Source organism: Egretta garzetta, unplaced genomic scaffold, assembly GCF_000687185.1.
Source record: "Egretta garzetta isolate BGI_Z169 unplaced genomic scaffold, ASM68718v1 scaffold370, whole genome shotgun sequence".
Taxonomy (NCBI): Eukaryota; Metazoa; Chordata; class Aves; order Pelecaniformes; family Ardeidae; genus Egretta; species Egretta garzetta.
The window spans coordinates 47753-68451 of NW_009258292.1; the positions used below are offsets into that span (position 1 = coordinate 47753).

General features: G+C 38.9%; 1 protein-coding gene across 3 annotated transcripts in view; it reads right to left on the minus strand.

Annotated features, from left to right (window-relative positions):
* CYFIP1 (cytoplasmic FMR1 interacting protein 1) overlaps positions 1 to 20699 on the minus strand; it is an 84305-nt gene that overhangs the window by 29919 nt on the left and 33687 nt on the right. The window contains exons 11-24 of one of the 3 annotated variants that reach the window (XM_009637594.2): positions 20589 to 20693; positions 20324 to 20415; positions 18990 to 19107; positions 18110 to 18232; positions 15569 to 15694; positions 15110 to 15276; positions 13570 to 13717; positions 11588 to 11741; positions 10197 to 10353; positions 9547 to 9643; positions 9119 to 9195; positions 8916 to 9024; positions 8222 to 8341; positions 6320 to 6519 (exon numbers count right to left, since the gene is read on the minus strand). In XM_009637594.2, coding sequence (XP_009635889.2) covers positions 6320 to 6519; positions 8222 to 8341; positions 8916 to 9024; positions 9119 to 9195; positions 9547 to 9643; positions 10197 to 10353; positions 11588 to 11741; positions 13570 to 13717; positions 15110 to 15276; positions 15569 to 15694; positions 18110 to 18232; positions 18990 to 19107; positions 20324 to 20415; positions 20589 to 20693 — 1793 coding nt within the window. Of the gene's footprint in view, positions 1 to 6319; positions 6520 to 8221; positions 8342 to 8915; positions 9025 to 9118; positions 9196 to 9546; positions 9644 to 10196; positions 10354 to 11587; positions 11742 to 12045; positions 13532 to 13569; positions 13718 to 15109; positions 15277 to 15568; positions 15695 to 18109; positions 18233 to 18989; positions 19108 to 20323; positions 20416 to 20588; positions 20694 to 20699 lie in introns of those variants that run through there. The other 2 variants (XM_035892875.1, XM_035892880.1) reach the window with 2 other exon arrangements.

Below are 20699 nucleotides of genomic sequence, written 5' to 3' on the forward strand. Positions count from 1 at the left end.
AGGCTCAAACAACCCGCTGCAAGCCCAGGGCCCCAGAGTCTGAAGAACGGTGCTTGGGCAGAACTCTGCAGGCACGAGTCCTCTCCTGAACAAGCACCACAGACCTGCACCCCCGATCGTGCCCCATAACTCTGTAATGCACATCTTGCAGCACTAGAGTTTTGGTGCAGAAAGATAATCAGCATCTACTACAATTCTGATTCTGCTTAACTTTACTAAACCGAGCAAAATTATTGGTGCGTGTGTTTATGGCTTGGATGGCTACTTTATTTTTTAACTTGATCTAAAGGATTTCTTGGTAAATGGTGCAAAGCTGTATATACATGGGGAAGAAGAAAAACATCTATTTAAAAAGTGTACATCAAGTGTTTGCGTCAGATCAGGCTTTTCTGAGTGATAGCCGTGTAAAATAAATGCATCTAGGAAAAGATTTCAGGAAAGGAAGCTTGCAGTACATTATAATATTATATACATATAATATAATATCATAAGATATAATTGTATCTTGATCTGGTTTTGTTTAAAATGTTTGAATTTAATCAACACACAAAATAAATGCTTAGTTAATAATTCTTCCTAGAAAGAACACAGAAATTCTGTTTTTAATACATCCATTTTCCAGCTGAAAATAAAACCAGGCATGTTAATCAAAAACTGTTTCACCCAAACACATATAAATTGCACCATGTTGCTTACAATTATTTCCACTCTGTTTTAGTTCTGAGTAAGTCGGAATCATTCTTGTGAGAATCTAGAACTTCAGGACAAGGCTTTCTGTATTTTTTTTTTTAACATGCTCAAAACCAGGTACTGTTTCAGCTAATTGTTCTTATGTATTGTAGCCCTGTCTTTCCAATTGCTGAAGTCCAGAAAGTGCTTGCATTTAGTGCTTTTGAGGAAAAAAGGATCACTTATGTGTATTATTCTTGTTACTACATAATTTAAATCTTCTTACATTAACATTTCTTCAGTTTACAGGTTTCCCCCCTTCTCTCTCACTTAGCAACTGGTAACTTCCTCTTCAGAGTACCTGAATCTGTTTATCTCTAAATCCTGTTCCTTTTTAAACTGACATCAATTTTCAAGCCCTCAGAAAATCTCTAAAGTGAAAGAAATCAGGAGAGATACCACGTCATTTGAGAGAAGACTGGCTTTCAGCATGCAGACATATTGGGCAAGAGATGATTACATTAAAACCCTCACAAGGAAAAGAGTGTTTCGGAACATAAATGTGGGTGCATTCCATAACTTGGGAAGCTGTAACTACTACTTTTTCTCTTTTCAAAAAGGTACTAAGAGTATATTTGAACTACAGTGTCATTAGTGTCTGAGAGCTAACCAGTCAGACTGTATTTGGATTGAGAAGAAATCACAGCCTCAGAAATCAAATACCGGAGGAATACTGAGACACAGCCTCTAAGTTTCATTAGCTCTGAACTTTTGCATGTTCCCTGGCGCTCCTCTACATTCTTGGGGGTTTCTCCATCTCTAATGTTTTAGAATAGTAGCAAAACAACCTTAAAGATTTATTAAAGACTTGAAGCAAGCACCCATTTTACACTTTTTTGAGGGACATGGGGGGAAAATGCCAAGAGCAGGCAAAAGAGGTTAAGAAAAGTAGGAGCAAGAGACACAGTCACTTGGTATCTTACAGCAGGGCTATGGCTAAGTACTGAGGATACAACAGGGGAAAGAGAGTGCATCGTCCTAGGAGGTATGTGACTAATCCCAATACATCATTCAGATAAATATTAGAGATTTCTGCTCTCAAAACTAAGGGCTATATAGAAACCTTTACACTTCAGCATCATCTGCTATTCCTCAAACTTTTTCAATGTGTGTGTGTGTCTGTGTTCTTTTGGACATCCTGCTGGTTGGCTTCCTCCTGCTCCTCCTCCAAGAAACAGAAACACCTCTTCGAAGGACTGAAGCTCTTTGAATACCAATGCTAAAACTAGGCAAATTTTTACTTCCCCTCAGATACTGCTGGATGCAGGTTTTGGCAAACTCCAAGATAATCAGTTCTTTCCATTTTTAATCAGTGTGGATGATCTCACAGCAATTTATCCATTTTAATCAACACGGGTTGTAAGCAGTCAAAGTAGATTAAGCAGATGAAAAGCCTGCTAGCTTACCAAAGCTCTGCAACAGCAATTGCTAAAGGACAACTTGAGTCCCAAAGTAAGTATTTTAGGGATGAAATAATTTTATATCGGTGTTTCTGTGACACCTACCAGGAAGGAGTTCATAGTGAGGACTTTACAAACTAACCTAAATGATTCTATGAGTCAAATTACCATAATCTGTTTAAGAAAAGGAGAAAATCTGAAAGGGACCACTTTGGTCAATGAGCCTGCTGCCTTGCTGTTGCAGGCACCAGATCGGACAATCTCATTCATCAACTTTCTGAGCTTCATCTCAGAAGTGGTAAGGTACCACCATCCTCCCTCCCTGCTCATACAGAAAGTGTCCCTCTGCACTTCCCTGTCTAATCAGTATGAACACTTTTAACTTCCAGCCTTCTCAAATTAGCAAATCTACCAAAGCAAAGCCCTACACCTCCTCTCCTAGTGAATGCCAGATCTATCGCGCCCTTCTTGAATATGAATGTCAAGACAGAGAGAAGAGGGGGCTACAAACTGATGTGCGGGGAAACAGCAGGCAAAACAGAGTGTGAAAGAGTAACAGATACCTGCCACTCCATCGCTATCGCCTTTCCTTTTGGCAGAAAGAAAACTTTTTTGTTTTGTTTTGTTTTTTAAGGTGGGGAAGGATAAGGTGCTTGTTGTCAAATCTGATGGAGTATTTGACTACAGTCACCCCTACTTTGCATGAGCCTACACCATTTGGCTCTTTGTAGCAGAACCTAGGTAGTTTTCGCTGCCAGTGCTGCTTTGCAGGTTTGCTCCAGCAGCCTCTGAAAGGGCTGAAAATTTTTCTGAACAGTGACTATCACAGAGTATATGCAAGACAAGAAGACACAGCTGTTCTCTTGTGAAAACTAGTCTCAAAAGCAGTACGAGAGAGACAGAGAGCTCGTGGATGGAAGGGGGAGGCAGGCAGGAAGACCGAAAAATAAAAAGCTGGTCTTTTTGTTCATTCTGTCACAAATCTGTATCCTCAGAAGGAATATGTCATACTGCATTTGGAAGAGTGCTATACACATGAATTTTTAGCAGAGAATACAGATTTGGATAATGTGTTGAGAGGAGATGGAACTACAAGTCTGACTACTGTCTCAGGAAGCTTGTATCATTTGTGTCAAGAAAGCACAGAAAACGCTCAATCCAAATAAATGCCTAGGCTGTCTCGCACTTGCTCCTCTGTTAGCCCTGAACATAAAACATACTATAACAGAAGGAAAAGACCAGCTTAGAATCAGTAAAGAAAATAAAGCAGAAAAAGGAACTCTACAGATAGTGGAAAAAGAACAAAGAGCAAAAATCTGGAAGTTGTCCTTGTGTCATTTGAATCCTCTGACCAGCCCTAGTCCTTGTAACTCCACAAAGACACAGAGGACTGAAAAAAATACAGATGCGGGCATAAGAATGACAAAGATTCCTGGTGTGGAAAGACCTTTGGCTTGGTAAAACATGTAACTGAGGGCCAACATGAGAGAGGGCTCTTGAAAAAAAAAAAATCCCAAGCAGTGCAGAAAAGGCAACAAGTGGGAAATGGCTGTTCATGGTCACTTCCAGCGTAAGAACTGGCAGGCAACAGCTTGAGAGCAAACTAGGAGAGATACTTTTTCATGCAGCACACAGCTTCACTGCAGACTCCTCACTACAGCAAGTCATGGATGCCAAAACCTCACATAGCTTAAAAAAAAAACCAAAAAAACCCACACAAACGGACAGCACAAAGCAATGAAGGAAAAAAACCTATCCGTAAAGGGCCTGAAATGCACTAAAACCCCATCATTTTTATTTTACAGAAACACCTGATCGTTGCTAGAGGCCAGCACATTTCCTGGGACAAAAATCACCACAAGCCTGCCTTTTTTTCATACTCAGCCTCCACATCGCTGCTGCCAGCACCAGGACACTGGACTAGAGAACGCTTTGACCTCACCTGCAGTTCATCAGCTCATGCCATTACCCAAAAAGTTTGTCCTCTTTCTTCCTGATCGACAAGTAGATTAAAAACACCCTTGGATTTCACTGCTAACGCCCATCCGCAGAGGTCCCCTCGCTCATCTCCCCATTCCTTCTCCACAAACTGTTGCACCCAAGTCTGCACACAGCTGCGCAGCTGGCCAGCACTAATGAGACTAAATTGCAGAAAAATGGCAACTACAATAATTAAATTGCTATATCTTTTAATAGCAGCCTCACTGTTTAATCTCAGTCCATTATCAGATATAAAAAAATTCTTAAGTCCCAAATAATTAAACATGCAACATGTGTGAATAGCCTTAGCCTTTGAACCAAACCTGCAGGGTTTCCTAACACTTGAACTATTTTACAAATGTTTGAAATCATCACGTTCAAGCATTCTTGGAAATCAAAAGGTACTGGGTACAAGTTAATCTGACCAAAACGCTAACTAAAGAAGGACTGTTACACCTAGGCTATGGTCAAATTAAAAAAGGCAAGCCACAGGTATGACACATTGCCTGGGAGCTCTACCTCCAACCCCTCTCCACCACGCAACCTCTCTGCTTTTACACCATACTTATGCCTCTTTCTTCTGGCCTTTTGTTGTTACTTTTCTTCCCCTGCTTACACATAGCTTCCATGCAAGACGTTACCTATCAAGAGTCAAGAATTAAACTAGCAGCTCTCACAGAGCTCCCGACTGCGTACTCCTGTATTTGCACACAATAACCTGCACAGCCGAATGCAGAGACCGCTCATCAATTTCCAGTTCACGCTAACAGCAAGGCAGCAACAGACACAATGAAGGTGCTTAAGAGCTATAAAGGGGCTAGAAACTCCCTGTTCCTGCTCCCAGCAAAAATACCAGTGAGCACCGTACAGTGTGTGGAACACACACATTAATTCTCTCCACACTGCTGTTTTTGACTGAAACCAAAGCAATTCTGTGATGAAATTGGACACAGGGTACACATACTGCCTAAGATCTGGCTCCCTTCATTATCTCTTAAATTAATTATCCTAAATTAATTACCCAACAAGCTTGAGGGTCAGCCTAACTCAATTCATGCGTACAGTTTTTAAACACACAAGCAACAGTCCTACGGGATCCTGCTAGTGTCCTTTGGCTTTCCACACTCGCTTCCCAAGCAGTCTGCAGTACAGCAGTCCTTGTAGCCAGGATCAACACAGACTGAATTGTTAAAGGAACTATTGGATGTCTTTCATTAAAACTGACAGGTGAAGCATCAACATTTCATCAAGATTCTCTTTTGATATTATGCTTACATGATTCTTAATACAATGCACTGCATATTCCAGTATTGATCACCAGATACCTCAACTGCACAGTAGCTTCCTCGGAAATCCATTCAACTCTCCTGTGCAGGCAGATTCACATAACAGAAGTTTCTTGGCTAAAACTTAACCACAAAAAAACACTCCTTTTTTTTTTTTTTTCTCCTCACAGACAGAATCTTGGATCTGAAGTGCAACATAACCATCATGGAACATGTCAGAAAGGGAAAGCTCTCCAAGGAGACAGTGAAAGAGGAGAACAGGCTTCTTCCTCTTCTTACAGCTCAATATTCAACATCATTTTACTGTCACTTCACAGTGCTTTAACCAAAACCTAAGTAAAGGCTAAAAGAAACACAAATCGTAGAAACAGCACACAAGCAGGAAGCCCAGAAACACAAAGTCCCGAGCACTGCGCCTTCCGCTCATTCAGACTTTAGATCCTACCTTTCTCCTTCTATTTCCATTACTCTCTCCTTAAAGGCTGCAACTGTAGTTGCAGTGAACACTGAACTCTTCCCTTCTCCAGTCAACAACCCTTTCCTTCACATTAATGCAGAAACAGGAATATAATTTTATTTCCATTATCTCACAGTTGAGGATCCTGTTTACCAAAATATCTTCCTTGTACGCACTTTGCAGTATTTTTGGACGTGCTTTATTTTTCAGCATATCATAGCTAAGTCATTAAAATGTCAGAATTTGGATGCTGCAGTTACATTTGACTTCTGTTGGGGACAAATAACAGCCTTTCATACATTTGACAGTACTTAGTAAAATGACTCATGCTGCTTCATTTCAAGTAAAGCATTAGAAGTGGAAAACACACTAAATGAATGGAGATGGGCTTTGTCAGCGTTTGCTAGGAAAGAAGTTGCAGGAGGGTGATAGAAGAACTGCTGCCAACAAAAAGCTGCCGTGCTAACCTGTTAGTGGATCCATTGTAGCAGTAGTTTGGAAGGAAATCATAATTGAGTTCCCAAAAGACATGAAGAGTGATTCTTCCATAAGGGGCTGACACATTGTGATTGGCTTCTCTGAACATGGCATCAAAGCTGTCCAAGGTCATGTATCTACTCAGAAGCTTGTGAGTCATTTTGTTTACCTCTATCAAGCCATCCAGCTCCTACAAAAAACAAGAGGAAAGAAAGCGAGCAGTGCATTTAATTAGGTGGAGAAACTTACTAGTTAAACCATTAGCATCAATTGCTTACTGAGGAAACCAAGCAGTTTTCAGCAGAAATTATTTTGCATTTAAAAAAAAAAAAAAAAAAAAAAAAAGGAGGATGGTGGAAGGACAACACCTTAGCCTTGCCACTTAATAACTCAAGAGAGAGAACCTATGACCTAAGAAACACATGAACAGTTTCTGTTCACTTAGCTACTAAGAAAACCCTGCACATAAAGAAAAACAACGTACATTAATTCAAAGGCTGTAGCACCAAGCACTGAAAAGTCATGTAAAGCCAGACTCCTGCACAGCTCTATGGCCTCAGTATTTATCTTCAGTACAGAATGACGTGAAATCAAGGTAGTTAACTGCATGACAAAAATCTCACAGGTGAACAGCTTATTATGGAAAGACCAATAGTAAACTTTCTTGCACAACTTCGTTTCATTCCAGCAGAACTCTATGTGTCTGATATTTTTCTTGTTGACTGCATATTTAACTTGTCAAATCCATGCTGTCTGGAAATCAAATGTGTTTGTTAGCATTTTAATCAGGAAACTTACTCAAAAAGACACCTCAATATTGCACAGATGCTGTCTTTCCAGAGGCACAAGTCAGATCTCATTCCTCCACAAAAAAAATTACTATTTTGTCATGCTACAAAACCAAGCTGCCTGGGTAAATAAACTCATTCTGATTCTACCAGGCACAGAGCTGTTTTGTTTTCGTCTGCAATTTGTATGCACAGACAAAAGTGGGCATTTAGAAAAATTTAAATCACAAGAATGCTCATTTTGCTTGTTTCCTCATAGCCCCTAGTATATGCCTTCTCTACCAGTGCCCTCACTTGCAGCATGTTTATTTTTCTGGGGGCAAGAAAAGATTTTCAGTTTCAACAGGACTGGGACTTGCACAGTCCCGTGTACAGCAGCATACTGCAGAGTGCTGCATCAGGTCAGGCCAAAGCATGGTTTGAACAGAGATGCAGGTTAAGATATGGGGTGAAAAAATCATAGCACATCAGAATCAATAAAGTCCCCAACATACTACAATGGCAACAGAGGATTTGCCGGTATAATTTCTGGTGTAGCTGCAGGTGACTAGCTACACTACAAAAAAATGTTTTTTCAAGAATAAGCTGCTTCTCTGGTAAGGGGTTTGATCAATCTAGACCTAGTAAACCAGACAAACTTCAACCATAGCATCATATGATTTCATGCTTACAGAAAAATTGAAACAAAACATCAGAGTGGAAAGTTTTGTTATTTTTCTAGTAAGACTGCTTGAATTCTTTCCCATCTGTATATATATTTAACTAAGACTTGGGATAAAACAAGTTTGCCTGTTAGTCATTCAGTCTTTTCTCCCTCAGGAGTGACTGTAAAACTATTAATTGAGAGAATACCTAGAGGACGTCTAGCAAAACCTGAGAAAACTTTTTTGCTTCTGCCATTAAAGAACCAATACAGATTTATAAAGGGGGAAAAAAAAGTGCTAGATGTCTATCAATCTCAGTGCAAATAAAAGAAATAAAAATTTAAAAAGAACATAAAAAAGAATAAGTTAAGTTTAAAATAATAATAATGAAAAAGAACTAGCACTTTAGATTCCCGACTGCAGTATTAGTACTCTGGCAAAACTACAACACAGCACTCACCACAATAGAAGTCAAATCCTCACTTTCAAATCGACCAATTGCCAGTTCCATTGACCTATACATGGCTGCTGAAATTCGCTGAGTGATCAGTCGGTTCAGGTCTATTGACCTACCAAGAAGCTAAAGAAAAAAAGCCACAAAGTTTTGAACTGAAAGTCAAATTATGAGACAAACTGTACAAGGACTATGAGACTCCACAGATTAAGAGACTCTCACATGGTGAACTTGCATTCCAAAACACAGAGAAACAAGGCAGATGGGTAAAATGTATAAATTCATGAACAAATGAAGTATTACAATTTACATCCCAATTCTCACAAAACCAAGTAAAACCACATGTTGCATTTACATCTAAGTATTTCTATCGGCATGTTATGCTTCCATGACATGGTGCCGACAACATATTGAAAACTGGTGACAGACATTATTAGGAAGACAATGCTAGCACACATGACATTCCCATTTGGCTTGTGTTTGCTTAACTGCAACAGACGTTTGCATTAAAACAGGATCCTTTAAGGTTTTTTTCTTAATTTACTCCTTCATGCGACAAAGAAGCTGATTCTCAAACGTCAGTTATGCCACTTAGATGACAGGACATAAAGTACAAAAAGAGTTTTATATACCTACATAAATCAACACCACCGGAAAATTTCCAAGCAACTCAAATACAAGAGAGCATGAGTTAACTCACTTGGACATGTCTCTGTTTCAGCAGTGTCTCATAGCGGTTGGACTGTAGCAACTGAATGGTTGCTCCCTGATTCTTGCATTCTGAACGTAACCGTTTATCCAGAAGCAGGCTATTTAAGAAAGGAAGAAAAGGCTTAAAGTGTATTAGGCAGCAAAGCAGAGCAGAAATGTATGAATAAAAGTTCTCACTAGTGGAATAGCTACCTGCCAGCCATTGCCTTGTAGTACGCAAATATTTGGTCTGCCAGCTTGTAGACAAATTGGTCAAAACATAGGTTTACCTTGGGAGAAAAAAAAAATAAAATTGTGCATTTAGAGATACTTCAAATTAAAAGAGGGGAGCCTATCCAAGACTTCCCCCTGTTTATCAAACATAATTAAGAAAGTAATGTATCCAAATCTCCCAGTACAAAAGATGATGACATTCAGTCTTCAGCATTAATGTGAAGCATTTTGCACAGGTCTACAGGTTTCCTCACAACATATCACCCAGTTACCCATCTTCTGGTCTTTCTTCTCAGTTTGTTTATATCTCCAACTGTTCTGAATCTCTCATAATAGGTCTTGGCCTTCAGCATCATTTTCACATTCAGGTACAGACTATTTTTCTCCAGTAGGTAAGGTTACTTTACCTCTGCCTCAATCTCATCATAGAGGAACTGCTTCTTAAATTTAGTAAGTGCATAATGAGCACTGTCATTATAAAGGTCCAAAGAATACAGAACATACCTGAATGAAAAAGAATAAAAAAAGAGAGTTAGATGACTACAGAAATTATGATCCTTTAGGATGGTGCAGTCAAGATGCTGTAAGCCAGTCAATATTGTAACTGTAATTGTTCATACAAACAGGATCTTTTTTTGAGTTTGTACAAAAAGAATCACACTTTCTCCTTTAAGCAAGTCTTTTGTTAGTTCAAGAAGTTATATAGATAAGTTTGCAGTCTGAAACTTGTTTTCTAGACGCAGCTTTCCATCAAAATGGAATTATGCTTTTCCCACTATGCATTACATTTGACATCTCTGAGGAGTAAGAAAGAATTCAGTCAGGGAACAACATATTTGGCTGGTGCAATGATACTTATATGAAAGGTTTCTTATTTCAGTTATTCACTTCAAAAAGAAAACTCTGAGAGCCTGTAAATCAGCAAATGTAAGAGGAAAAGGTTTAGAATACCTTCTCAGTGACTGCTTCTTAAAACCAATTAAAGTAGGAACATTATAATACCGAGTGACTACCATTTAGAATAATCATTCAACCGAAGAGTACAAGTAGGTCTTACTCCATCATTGATGCCTCTTTGGTCTCCAAAATATGGTCTGTCAGAATCCAAGGCATGGACATCTCAATGGGAAACTGGATTCTTCTGCCCATGGTCAGCTCTAAGAAGAATTCCCTGAACCACAGCTGGGACAGATCACAGCATTGCTGCAGGGTTTCTTTCAGAATAAATAAGGAAGAATTACACTTCTTATAGAAATACATTAAGAACAATACAACCATGATTCTGATGATGCAATGTGAAACAAAAAAGCAGGAGTGAGTCACTAGAGCTATATACACTGGCCAAATATGTAAACCAAATTCAGAATGTAAAGCCCATGACTTTTTCAGAGAGTTCTGAACTTCACGTTGGCCCCCAAAGTGGTGCTTTATTACAGAAAAAAAGCATGGAAGTGGACCAGACTACCAGTTAAATGGAAAAACTATGTACACCAGTAAAGGGGGGTTTTGAGTTTAATTTTTCAGTTGGGGTCTGAGAAAGCCATACACTGAACTTGGGAAGCAGCAGGCGAAGGAGACAAAATTGTACCAGATCCACCAGTACCACCTCTCCCTCTGGAGGACTGAATCGCTCCACACGTTCCTGTTGATTAGATGGACAGGAAATGACAGACAGACACATGAAGGAGGGATTAAAACAAAAAGTTTCTAAGGCTGCTGTCACGGACATGGAGGTGTGCTTCCCACCTCTCCAGAAAACACTCGGCACAAGCCTCCTTTTGCAGGAGGCTTGAGAACCAAAATGGGAATGAACTCTTTACATTAAGATCTTCTGAAGACCTTTGGAAGTGCTGTTCCCCAGTACCATTATGACTGACATTAACAGGCTCCCCCTTCTCTGAGGGTAAAGGAGTCCAGGTAGCAAAACAAAAATGAAAGACAACACAGCATGGTGATGACAAAGACTGGACACATTCGATGTCAGTAGGTGAATTCTTTAGGACAGCATGTTTCCGATTACAATTAACTGAATAGTAAGAGTAGTGAAATGACATCAAATTTACCACAACAGAGAATTCGTTTCCTCTGTACTTAAAACAAAAATGAAAAACCCCCCAAAAAACCCCAAACACAAAAACTACTTCCTTTTAAAAATTTCAATGTGTATAGGCTTATCTGTCCCTTCTTTGTATAAATACGTACATAAACAAAATAGAAAAGAGAGGTAACAATATGAAATTTGATGCATTATAAACAAATGTATAACAAGTCAAAATAAAAATCCCACCACAATACTGAATATCACATCTCAGAAAAAGTTTGGACAGACCAAAGCTTTTGATAAATAAACCAAAGGTAAGTTGGCTTAGGCAATCGGAAACATTTTCCAGTTCGTGTTAGAGGTGTTAGGACATGCTAAGCTGGACACTGATCATCTACATATCTTACCACTGAAATTTATCAAATGAGTGTAGAAGAAAGACTCGCGATGGAATTTTTCTATGTCCAATATGGTGGGCCCCTCAAGGCTACTTCTCAAGGTTTTCTTGGAACCACTTTTGTCAGCAATGAGGGACTCTAACATAGTTCTCACCATGTAAAGCTGTATCATTAAAGGAAACAATTGTGGTGGGAAGGGGGGGGGGAAAAAGGAAAATACACATGGTACATTAGTTGAGCAACACTGAGAATCACTATCAGTAAGCGACTGCTCCACTTCAAATTGAAAACTGGCACTGTGTGGGTAAAAGCCTTTCAGGCAAGAGGAACAGATGCAACGCTAGCCTACGCACCAGCAAGAACGCCTACCCATGCCAAGGGGACCTCCACTGACACTTAGCAGCAGACCATTTGCAGTGGAACAGTTCACATCACCACAAAAGTAAAAGTAATAAGTAATGTCTTACCACCAAAGTTTAAAAGAGGCGGATAGATGTAGGACTGCCTCAGAAACTTGTGTGTCACATGCAATAGCTTTTCCAATCCCAGAGCCTTGAGCTGCTTCAACAGCTCAGGAGAGTTTAAGGACTCTGTCATAGTGCGAACCATGTAGAGCTAAAAACCAACAGACAGGGGCAGGCAGGGGAGAGAGAATCCGTTAATAAAAACACATGGGTAAATAAGGAAGGGGAAACAGAAGCAGAGAAAAATGTGTTAGTTTGTTAAAAACAAAAAGCAGCACAGTAAGCATGCAGAGGAGGACATACAGAAAGATTTCTCCGTTCAGAATCATCACTGCAATCCAGTGCGCTCTCAAGTGAAGGGAGAAGTTCCCGTTCATTTCAGAGGATGCCATTAGCTTCTCAAGTGATTTCGCAAAGATTTCCAAGTATTACCAATTACCCATAGCCATTTTAGAACTGCATGAAACTGAGCAAAATCTATCTAAAATTTGATATCTTTGACTTCCCTTCCTTCTGTCAGCTGAGACAGACAAGTGTGCCAGCCCAAGAGCAGAAAAAGCAGACAGAACCATATACTCTAAACAGCATGTTGCAGCCAGGGAAACAAAGCCCTTAAACATACCAGGCATAGAAGAAGCATACTGGTGGTGATATTTAATTTTTTCCACCCAGAAAATTAGAAATCAAAACATTTTTTTCCAATTCCCAAACCAAAGTCTTTATGAAATCCATCTTAACACAATTTAAGCAACTTTTTATTACCCAAGTTTATTATCCATACATGCTCTCTTCCCCACAGATTAAAATATTCTATTTACAAACCACAGTTGCCTTCAATTTTTCACCCCAAGTGCTCAGTACTTCATTTTCTCAGATGAGCTATGAATACCAGAGTATACACTCTCCAAATAAATTCACAAAGAAAAAAAAAAAAAAGAAAGATAATTATATGGAAGTAACAAGAATGAGCATCTAGGTATGGGATTTCAATGACTATCACAGAAAACACACTTGAAATATCTCTTGGTTTAGCAGCAGCAGATTAAATAGATTTTAGGGAGCAGTTTTATCATTCATTACTGAACTGTAAGAGGGATCTTGTCATAAGTCAAATACTCTCCCATATTTTACAGGCAGTCATTTGTATTTTAAAGGCATTTTAAAACTACATAGACATCTATTGAATAATGGGATTTAACAAAAAAAAAAAAGTCCACCAGCCATACCAGAGATGGGAGTCAGACAAGAAATAATTCAAATAGTTCAAAAATATTATTTAAATAACACTAGGAGCTCAATGAGAAAATATTTATCCCTAGTAAGTCAAATTAAACAGATTGAACACAGAGTAAAAAGTGACAGCAACCCAGACAGAGGATTTTGGTTAAGTATATATAATTTTGTAAATATAAATTTCATCAGAGTAGATTTTGAACATTAAAAAAAGGCCCTGAAATTTTTAAATAGTTCAGGCCAGAGAGAAAATAATTGTTGACAGATATCACAACCACCAGACAGGAAAAATACCTGAGTGCTGGAGGGTCCCACTGCACGCCTTGGGACCTTGATGTCAAAACCACTTTTGGGGTCCTTCTCTCCCCTTAGAGCTGGGTCATTGAACGGCTCGTGACCAGCTTCCCAGTCACAGACTGTCTTTCTGATGGCCTGCAAAACACTGAACACAATTCACGCTACTTCAGACCGGCATGCATCCAAGTGCACTCATGAGATAATTTTACTTTTTTAACCACTCTTCCACAAGCACAGAAACTTTGGAACAGCATTCAGGAGCTGGGCTAACTGAGAGCAACCGTAAACGATTTCGCCAACAACTTGAAGAATGCCACGTCCAAGAAACAATCGCTGTGGGCTGTTTATCAGAAAGGATAGTCCAGAGCCCTTCTCCTCTGTCACAAGAAAGCTGACCTCTGAAACTGGTTCACCAGAGACAAAAGTCACTTGTCAAGAATTCACCTCTGGGATCCTTAGCAAGAGCATTAAGCCATTTTGTTCTCCTAAACCACAAAAAGCAGATTATTCAATCAAGCCAAAGCAGATTATTAACCAAACTGAAGAGAGACAACTCAGGCTTGAAAAGAAAAGAAACAGTAGAATTCCTGTTCCCAGCAGAACTCCAGAATTCAGCTGGAATTTATACAAACAGCCTCATAGTTCTAACTCCAAATACTGAACTGGACTTCAGATATTTGCCAGAAACACAGCCTGCCATATCCCGTGGCGTGATGAATGATCAAGCAAATGTCTCCTCCCAGATCCAAGCAGGTCTGAAAGTAACAGTTCCCTACTTCATGCAAGTCCCTGGGACAGAAAGACTCTCCTTGCAAACTTGGTAATTTGGAGTTATTCGTTCATTTTTAGCTTATGATAGCATTTTTGTGGCAGTCATAGCGTTTAGAAACAGCCTAATTAGCCAAAGACTTTCACTTCTAAGAGCTTTGCAATGAAATGTAGGAGTAAACAAATGGTAAACAAGTCAAGGTTAAAAGCAAACAATTAGGGATGAAAATATAAGATTGGGAAATGCCACCATTGTGTGGGCAGAGAGCACTTGGAAGAGAAGTGTAAGGCTAGGAAGTCAAAAGCAGCAGAAGCTAAGAAAGAAGGCAGGATGCTAAGAGGGCAGAGATAAGACTATGGGGTGGGATGGAAACATGAGACACAAGGAGAGGAAACACTGGAATCATAAGGAAGGTGGACAGTAACACCTTTCTTCAAAATAAAAATACTAATACTGCTTTTCATATTATAGTACTTATCTTTCCTTAAAATAAAAATAAACTACAGGCAACACAAGACTTCCTGCAGTAGCCTTAAGTGGCTCAAGACAGCCTGGACTCTTACTGTAGCCATGCTGGCAGCCGTTCATTTTTGATTCCAGACTTCAGACTTCTTCAACTTCCAATACGTATTCAAGCAAGCTAACTTTGAATACCAGACAGAACAGTAGGGAATACAGACTTAAAGGCAAAATTTAACAGCTGTGCAATTCTGGAACAAATTTAATAAGACTTGGAGGAAAGAATACAGATGTAAACAAGAACGTTACCTCTGAATGACATTTTTCTTCTTTTTAATGGCTTGTCTTAATGGCTCTCTAAGCGTGACCTGGGCAAAGTCTTGAAGAGCTGCATAAATGGTATGGCGAATGGCATGATTGAAAACACTTTCCATCCTTCCCATCAGCACCTGAAGACCTTTGATCATGGCAATCACCTGGGGGGAAAAAAAAAAGTGTGTATTTTTCTATCTTTGTTTGTATAATTGTTCAAAAAACCCCTTTCTAAAATACAGAACATGATAAAAGGGGAATTAACAAGTTCCAAAAGACAAAGGATAGTTTTCCTGTGCTCCTCCTACAGACTGAATGGAGGAAAACATGCTCTTTCATAGTCAACACAGGGCATGCTGTCTTTTTGCACTGGGTATAGAAAATGCTTATAGAGAATGCTCTCCTTTGTAAAGAAGTAATCTTTGGAAAATCCCTGTAAAAAAAGATTTATCTTACCTCAACCAAAGCAAACTTCTCCTCACTAGTATAATTGTATCTTGTTGCTCTTTCATACTCTTCTGCATTGTCAGGACAATCTTTATTAGAGTATTTGTCCGTTGGGTGTACCAGCTTCCACGAATACTGCAGTTCACACAGCAGAACAGGAAGAAAAAAGATGAGGGTGGGGTGGGAAAGGCCTGAGAAACACAAAACATAGCTGGACACAAATAACATGTTTTAAGAAATACTCCAGTGTTTTCAGAAATATCTGAATAATAATATTTGGTACTACTCTCAAAACCTGCATAAATTCTGAAACCACTATCTAGTGAAAATGCCAAACTATAATTTGCCTAACAAGCTTTCTTGAAAGCCAGTGATCCTGTATTAGCTCAAAAGAATGCAATTCACACTCAGCAGGTAATGCACGTCAGGGTATTTTTTACTGAGCAAATGCTAGCATAGGCAAAAGTTTCTTCTCCACTTCAAGCAAGAGAAACACAGAGACACCTCAGAGCATAACAAAAAAATCCATCACACCCACGTACAAAAAGAGGAGCTTCCAACTTGGCCAAATATTCATATTTAGAATTCAAAAGACAACTGGAAAACTACACAGTTTGGGGTTTGGTGGGGGTTTTTTTTATGTTTACTATGCTTAAAGGTGTGGAAATAGCTGTATTATCTGTGACCATATTAGCTGCACAGCATGCATTTCTCTTAAATACTGCCTTTTCAGTCACTGCAAACACAGCTCAAAATGTTCCTGAGCAGTGTCAGGCTGATCCAAACCCATCAGGGTACATCTAGTGAAAAATCCTAGTCACATTCAAATACAATTTTCTCACAATTTGAGTTCAGAGAATAGTAAGGTCTGGCGGATATGATCTTTGCATAAGTGTTAGATTACAGAGCAATATAAATTTGTCTACTATCATGAATTAATATTTGCACCAATTTACCTATGGCAAAGAATAGCATCACACCCTGCAACTTAAGTGCTACAAAGAGGACACTGGGTAAATTATTAAACAAAGATTAAGTATTTTGGGCATATTAAATTCACAGGGTTAAGCTGGACATCAAATGTATGCTGAAACTTTTTATCTGAACACGATGTATGTAACAAGGTTCATGGATCCTGAGTGAATGCAGAAGACAGGTAAATAAGTAGGATACTCCAGATGAGAATAAATACTCAGTAGGAGGACGGGGAGAAGGTGAACACAAACTTACATGAGAAGAACTTAAGGGAATCCATACAAATCAGAAAGACAAAAGAAAAGCAGTAATAACAGACAAAAGAACCTGCTGTGGTCCTCAGAGAAAGTTTGTTCTGGAACTGAGAGGATAAAAACAGAGCTAAGAACGAGATAGTTTCTACAGAGGTATAATAAAATATAATTTCTGCAAACACATAATAAAATACGAAGATTGTCACTGTGAAGAGAGAGCCTGGATGCAGCAATTTGCAATCACAGAAGTAAAGGGAACAAGTCTGGGAGTTGCAGAGGCAAGAAATAGATGACAGCAACCTCTCTCAAGAAGGAGAAAAGGAGAAGATTTTCACCATAAAATACACTCATGATTTAAATAGGAATAGGATAATACAGGAAAAAGCATGACTCATCTACTGGCTTTTAAAAGAGGCAGTTAAAAATACAGAAGAGAAAACAACCTGAGTCTCTAGCTATGCCCACTGTGATCACACTGGATTCAGGCAGTGCAAATGGCTTGATGTTCCCTCGGACATCAGAGGCAGAGGAGGAGCAAACCTGGCTTCTCTCATACAATACATCATCTGTTTCAACCCTCCCTAGAACACACTTTGGTGCGGGTAAGACATGCAGCTTTTATCTAAGTGCCTGCAGCAAAAAAAGGACTCCTGCATCCTCCTCTTCAGTTTCTGCCGTAAGCAGTTTCTTATTGGAGAAAAAACACAGTCGCTTTTCTAACTGGCATCAATTTTTATTAAACTATAGAGAAACACCTCTGCAGGTTCTTTATTTCCTCTCTCATCTCCTCTCAAATTTTCCTTTCCCCACATTTACTTTCCTTTTGACAAAAAGCCTAATCTAAAACCAATGGGAGCCTTTCCATTCATTTTTTTGTCTTCGGTTAACACCTTACATGCTTCGATTTACTAAGTGACGATGTCTAAACATAGTTGAAGCTGTTCTATCACCTCCTGTGTAATAAATAATGAAGTCATAATCTACAAAATGTATATATCAAGAGCAACATAAAAACATCTGGTCAAGGCTCACAGGTGATCACCTCTCCATTAAATATAACAGTTTGAATGTACTGTAAGAGATTTGTACGTGCTGCTGGATCTTCAAAGCAGCAACATTACTCCTAGCCTCCGAAAACTTCGTGCGCCTTCCCCTGAGAATGTGGTTTGGGGCAGGAGGAGAAAAGGAGTGATGGAAGAAGGAAGAAGGGAATTAAAGGAACAAAACACAACACACGTTTTTCATTCCATTAAAGCAAAGCCTGTCCAAGCTCACCAAGATGCCCCTTTTTCATTTGGTTTTTATTCCCCCAATAACATACCACTTCCATGACGTGTGCACTCCACTGGGAGAGAAGCTGCAGGCCTTGGAGAGAAAGATCAAAGAGCTTCCGATACTCCGCATCTGTTTTTTGAGCTTCCTGTCTACCAGACCCAGTCACCACCTAGAACATTATTAAACAACAACAAAAAAAAAAACCAAACCCACATCACAACATGCCGTATCCAGCATCCACAGCCCAATTTCTACACAGATTTCTTTTAAGCATTAGAACAGCATCATGTGCCAACACCTGCATTAATATCAGCTTTTTCTTCCAGAGACTTATATGGTTAAACTTGGCAGATTTTGGTCAAGTGATGGAAACCACTGGTGTCCCTAATCAGCCACATACTGTTGCAGATTAATTCAAGACACTAATTACCTATATGATATATTATATATATGTTATAGGTTCTATATATGTATATATGTGTGTGCATTTTTTTTAAGCTAATCTCTTAATTTTAGCTTCATTTAAACTGCTATGAGCACCCACTTGGACTAAGGGCTAGACAACCTATTCCAAAAGAGATGTGCCAAATTTTATAGGATATATATCCTAGATAGATAGATAGCTAAGCAGAGTACCACAGTTTCTATGATGTATCATTATGATTTCAAACTTAAATAGTGTAAATATCATGCAGAATAGCTAAGCAGAATATCACAGTTTCTATGATGTATCATTATTATTTCAAACTTAAATAGTGTAAATATCATGCAGAGATTGGGTACTAGCCCTGCAGACAGCTTTTCTTGATTCAGGTGATCAAGCTTTGTCATTTACCTAGCCTGAGGTTTACCTGCTCTTCAGATATTTAACAAAGACTGTTAATCAGTGACATGAAATTTACATCAATAGTTCTAATCCCACACACCTCACTGTTGCTGTAACGAGCCAGTTCTGATATGAAACGCATATGGTCTTCTCTGATTTGGATCATCTGCTCACATATATTGTATTGAGGACTGCTGCTGGAAGACGTGCACGTCCATCTGTTTCAGACAACAAAAAAAACCCCCACCTAAATCAGATTAGGCAACAAACAGTACAAAAAGAACCACAACGCATGACTTTAAAAATCTTCCTTCTCCTCTATCTGAGGCCTTTCCTCTCCTCACACCTGAACAATCCATCAGTGATGGATTACCTTCTGAGTTCAAACACCACCATTTCCAAGACTTAAAAGAAAAAAACTTTTTTCTTTCTGTATTTTTTTAAAGGTTGCTTGTATGAAATACAAACCGGCATCTCTCCTCAGGAGCATACACTTAGGGATAGGACCGAAAAGTACTGAAAGGCAGGGCAGGAGTACAGCTATAGGCTGCAAGATACATCTAGCTATCTTCAGATTGCTTTTCATTATTCTTATTTAACTATGAAGAGCCTACAGTATGCTCCCAACTATAAAAAAAGGCATTATTAAATACTATCAACATGTTTTCAAGAGGGACACAAAAGACATGCTACTAAGAATGTCATGTTAAGTAGTCTCATGTTTTTAGTAGCTCAGTAGGCCCACTGCTGTTGATTTTGTCTTAGCAATTACATGCAGGTTATGTGTGTTTTCTGCAGGAATTAAAATGCAAAGCACTACATTCTAAATTCATGTAACTGCATGGAGGGAAGGTCTTGGAGGAGCATGGGAAGTTCACTAAAACCAAGCAATAACCATAAATCATGGAACCATTTATGTAAAAACTGGCTGCATTTTCCAGCCATTTTGCTGTGCTGCACACCTAGCAAAAAGAAAAAAAAAAGGGGGGGGGGGGGGGGGAAGGGGGAAGACAAGCTAAGTTGCTGCTCCATAGACAATAGACACATGCCTATTTACCCATGCATTACTACTGCTCACCTTGCTTAGTAAAATCCTTCATTTCTTTTAAAGAAAGTTTCATATTTAAAGGAAAAAAATAAAAATGAAATTAGTGTAAGATTAAATTCACTTCCTCCAACTCAGGTGATAATTAATGTCGCAGATGCAAGAATGAGCACAGCAGCATAAAAAGGTCTTCAAACAACTTGTTTCTTTAGTCGTATCTATTACATGAAGTACATTAATAGTGAAATACCCACACCAAAAAGCAGACCAAAGTGAAAATCCTATTAAAGTAATTACCACAGACTAAGAGATCAATATGAAAATATACTCCAAGGGTCTGAATTTCCCCAGCCCAGATGCTCCCCTCTTTGTTTCCTTCTCCCCCTTACCTGGATTTATTTTCCTCATAATGGGCACTGGTCTTAATGTATCTTGCAAGTTCAATCTGCATGTCACCAAACAGTGGGACAACCTGCAACTGCTGTACACAGGGAATAAATCAAATTAGATAAATTATTAAACACAAATCTTAGTGAAAGGAAACCATTATTTACCCATATTATAGTGCAAAATGATCTTTATTCTATCTAATTATATTTAAAATGCAAAGGAATTACCTTTAAAATCACATATTAAGATCACATCTTAACCAACCTTAAAGAACTTGTCTATCTTGGTTAAATTTATCCTTTTCTTTGCATCCAGCTTATAGATGTTACTGACACTTCCATCCATCAGGTACAATCCAAAGCCCATAACCTGAAA